General features: G+C 61.4%; 2 protein-coding genes across 2 annotated transcripts in view; one reads left to right on the forward strand and one right to left on the reverse strand.

The window, feature by feature from the left end:
• The window catches only part of BRSK1 (BR serine/threonine kinase 1), a 25,992-nt gene extending 23,179 nt beyond the window's left edge, over positions 1-2,813 (forward strand). The window contains exons 18-19 of the mRNA XM_007957292.1: positions 346-435; positions 2,656-2,813. Coding sequence (XP_007955483.1) covers positions 346-435; positions 2,656-2,813 — 248 coding nt within the window. The remainder of the gene's footprint in view (positions 1-345; positions 436-2,655) is intronic.
• A 764-nt stretch (positions 2,814-3,577) lies between these two features.
• TMEM150B (transmembrane protein 150B) overlaps positions 3,578-4,321 on the reverse strand; it is a 13,633-nt gene continuing 12,889 nt past the window's right edge. Inside the window, exon 6 of the mRNA XM_007957293.1 lies at positions 3,578-3,789. Coding sequence (XP_007955484.1) covers positions 3,578-3,789 — 212 coding nt within the window. The remainder of the gene's footprint in view (positions 3,790-4,321) is intronic.

Raw genomic sequence — 4,321 nt, forward strand, 5'->3', positions numbered from 1 at the left:
AGTCTTCACAGAAGCAAAGCCCAAACCACACCCACTGCCTGGAGTCCATTCTGACCCACAGCGCCCCTAGAGGACAGAGTGGAACTGCCCCACAGGGTCTCCAAGGCTGTCAGTGTTCACAGAAGCAGACTGCCCCATCCTTCTCCCGTGGAGCCCATGAGTGGTCTCTACGTAGCAGCACAGGGGCCCATTCACAAGGCCTACACTGGTCCCTTTCCCAACAGAAGACAAACGTTGGGACTCAGAGGAGTCACCAACTTCGTGGAGGGACTGGGTTCAGGAGGTGGGGGGAGCCCTCCCATCACCTCCCCCAGCAGCCTGTCTCCCTGCCCTCGTGCCCTGCAGGTCCCAGCCGTCGGTTCAAGCGCGTGGTGGAGACCATCCAGGCTCAGCTGCTGAGCACACACGACCAGCCCTCCGTGCAGGCCCTAGCAGGTGGGTGGCGGTGGCGGTGGGCACTGGCTGCCTGCCCTGTGCACCGCAGGGGGAGACCGCCAGGCGTGCTGTCTCTTCATGACCAGGCCCTCGGGGCTTTGCTCTGGGGTGAGGCCTCTGCTGTGGGCTCAGAAGGCGTCTCCTGAGGCCGCCTTAACAACGTACCAAAACTGGGTGCCCTCACACAGCAGAGGTTGCTCTCACCCAGTTCTGGAGCCAGGACGTCCGAGCTCACGGGCTGCGCAGGGCTGCGTTCCCTGTGAGGACAGCAGGGGGGCGGTTGGCCGTTCTTGCCCCATGCCTGCCTCAGCTTCTGGTGCTGCGGCAGTCCTTGGCTTGGCCCCGCCGCGGTGTCCGCCGCCTCCTCGCGATCTTCCTCCTGCGTGCGCGTCTCTTCTCCCCGTGTGAACACACAGGCACACGGATCACAAGTCCCGGGGTGGCACACAGGGTTCAGCTCTGACTACTCACCAAAAGTTGGCTGTCGGCCCCCCCAGGGCCAGCTCAGAAACAAGGCCTGTGCTCTGCTTCCGACAGCTCAGGGCCTTGACCGGCCTGGAGGGCAGATCCACCCTGCACACAGCTGGACACAGCTGGACACAGCTGGACACCACAGCAGTGTGCTGGGTTAGGGCCCACCGTGATGACCTCATCGTAATGACACCTGCAGAGACCCCGGTTCCACACAAGGTCATGTTCACACGGGGCGGGACTCAGGACTTGAACATTTCTCTTCAGTGGACATGGTTCACCCTGGACCAAGCTCTTTTGTGGTTGTTTTGCTGACACCTCATGGTTGTTTGTGAAACGCCGAGGATCCAGGGTTTAGGTGGGCCTCGGGGCAGGGAAGGGGCTCCCCAGGACCCCAGGACCCACCTCTGCGTCCAGCAGGGGGCCCTGAGTGAAGGGTCTCTATGCCGGGGGTAGTGGGACTACCTTCCAACAGCATCCAGAATTCTGTCCGGAACGGGGGCGCTGGTTCACCCGCCTTAGCACTAGCCTAACTCCCTCATGGAGCACCATGGAATTTGTAGTTTTCCAGGGGGCCTTTCCGGGATGTAGGACTCCTATGAAAATCAGGACAGCCCCAGGCAAACCTGGGTTGAGCTGGTCACCTCATCTGCGGATGCCACCTTCACCGGCCCTGCTGGGCTTGGTTTTCAAGAACCTGAGTCTCGCCTGGCCTTGTTGCTAGGTCCCAGCGGTCCCTCGCTACCGTGTTGTAAGCTGAGTTCTTGGAGTGTGGAACGTCCACGGTTTGTCTGAGGAAGGGAGCTTCCCTGGCCTCCCTGGGCATGGTTGTCAGGGAATGGGATTCCCTAGCAACCAGGAAACAGCAGAGGACGGGCCTCAGCAAGGTCTGTTGCTAATAGAGTCCAGAGCTGGCAACTAGTATTCTAAGTGCAGAGCCTTTCTGCTCAGAAAAAGTCCTCAAAAGGTCTCGGGAGCCCTGGTGGGGCAGCTACTATGTTAGATTGGCAGCTTGATCTGCTTCTGTAAACATTTACAGCTTTGGAAACCCTATGGGACAGTTTTACTCTGCTCTATAGGGTTGCTAAGGAGCTCTGGTGGCATAGTGCCTAAGGCACTTGACTGCTAATCAGAAGGCTGGCGGTTCAAACCCATCAGCCACCCCTGGAAAGAAGATAGGGCAATCAACTTCCATAGTGATACTACCTCGGAAACCCAAGGAGGGGTCGCTATGAGTCGGGTCCCACTCGACAGCACATAACAACAACAACACAGGGTTGCTATGAATCAGAATCGACTTGTTGGCAGTAGGTTTTTTTTTTTTTTAATCTTTTCAGGTAGCCATGAGAGTGGAAGGTAAGGTGGGTGCTCTAGCTGGGATCAGTGGGACTTGAGCCTTACCTGTTACGTGGGTGAGCTGTCCCTCAGCAAACAGTACTAGGGACAGAGTCCCAGAGACTGTCTCCTAAAGTCAGGTGCCCCACATGGAGTAACTTGGCCTTGTTTCTAAAGCCACAGGGGTTGGAAGAGGCTTAGGGTGTAGGTCCCTTCTGTTGTAGGGAAGCCAGGCCTTGTTGCCAGGGCACGTGCCATAGCAATGGGCTCCTGATGAGCCCCGCGATCGGAGATGATACCTCAATAGGATTGTTGCCAGAGCAAGTCCCCAGGAGTCATGTGGCTCTGGGGGTACCGAGGCACCTTGGGCTCCGTAGCCCTGAGGCCCACCTACGGCCTCTTCCTCCCTCACAGATGAGAAGAACGGGGCCCAGACCCGGCCAGCGGGCACCCCACCCCGAAGCCTGCAGCCCCCGCCTGGCCGCCCCGACCCAGAGCGCAGTGGCTCGGCCCGCCGAGGCCCTCCCAAGGACAAGAAGCTCCTGGCCACCAACGGGACCCCTTTGCCCTGACCCCAGGGGGCCAGGGAGGGAGGGGATGCCCCTCCACCCCCTCCCCTGCCCCCCCAACTGTGAATCTGTAAATAGGGCCCAAGGAGGAAGTGGGGGGGGACACAAAATCCGGCCTTGCCCTGCAGGGATGGGGCTTAAAGGGGCCGTGCCCACTGGGGGGGAATCTAGGGGTGACTGGGGGCGAGGGAGCCGTTTCTATTTTATTTATTGATTAATTTATTATTTTATTTATTGATCAGTCTCTCTGCGGGGTGGGGTGGGGGAGGGACGGGCGCTGGTTGGGGTGGCTTAGCAGATCCAGACAGGGCTGGCTGTCCCTGTGTCCGTACCTCCCCCCTTCCCGGCCTCCCTGGCCTCACCCCTCCCAGACCCTGCCCCGCCCCGCGCCCCGATGGCGTTCTGTACGGATTTGCTCTCCGGAAGGAATTCTGGTTTCGCGTGATCCTGCCTGCGTCCTTGTCTCTGATTCCGCCGGCGGCAGAAAATTAAATAAATAACCTTGACCAGGGCCGGCCAGCTGCCCCGGGCTCTCCTTCCGGCCGCCGGGCTGGCCCTCAGCCCTGGTGGCGGCAGCAGGAACTCGTGAAGTCACGGCCTCTGTGCGGGTCGGTCGTCCGCGACGCCGCACACGTCCATTTGGCTCTGGGCCGGGGGCGGGGACGAGCCACCCACAGCCTCCCATTCTTCCTGGGCCGCTGGACAGGTCCCCAGGGTTCACGTGGGGGCCTGGGGTGGCTGTTCCTCGGCTGTCGGTGGGAGTCCCGTCAGAGCGCCTGGGACAGCTGGGTGTGCGGGGAGACGGGGGCGGCCAGAGGTGGGGGGCTGAGGCCAGGGGCCGCCTGAAGACACAAGGTGCATCTGTCCAGGCAGGAGAAGTCGACGGCCAGGAGGCCAAAGAGCGCAAACAGCAGCATGGCCACGGCCCACTCGCAGGCTGCAGCGGCCGACCGCAGTCGGTGGCAATGGAGGACGACCACTTCGCACCAGGGTCAAGGACCAGAGCGGGACAGCAGTGCCACCCACACCCCACACCCGGAGGAGCGGGGCCTCCGGGCCCTGAGCACGGGCGTCCCCGGTGACGCCGACGGTGAAGCGTTTGGCTGCGAACCCAGAGACTGCAGGTTTGAACCTACCCGGAGGAACCCTGCAAGAAAGGCCTGGAAATCTGCCGCTTCAGGGTCACGGCCCAGAAGCCCCAGGGAGAGCTGTGCGCTGGCCCACGCAGGGCTCTGTGCGTCAGAACCAACTCGATGCCGACTGTTCTCACCAGCCCTGTCCCAGCCAGAAGGATCCTGCAGAGACATGAGCCTTGTCTCTGAGGGCTGCATCCCCGCCCCCATCTCATCTCCCCCGGCACAGACTCCCACCAGCATCCCATTCCCCTTTTCCCAGACAAGCTCCTGTCTTTCCCTCGGCCCTCCTCCATGGCCAGGCGGCCGCCCTGCCACCTCCCCCGTGGTCCAGGCCCGACGGCCGGCACCACTGCTTCTGCGTCCCAGTCCACAGGG

This window comes from Orycteropus afer, unplaced genomic scaffold (genome assembly GCF_000298275.1).
Source record: "Orycteropus afer afer isolate SDZICR_OR568_19922 unplaced genomic scaffold, OryAfe1.0 scaffold00726, whole genome shotgun sequence".
Taxonomy (NCBI): Eukaryota; Metazoa; Chordata; class Mammalia; order Tubulidentata; family Orycteropodidae; genus Orycteropus; species Orycteropus afer.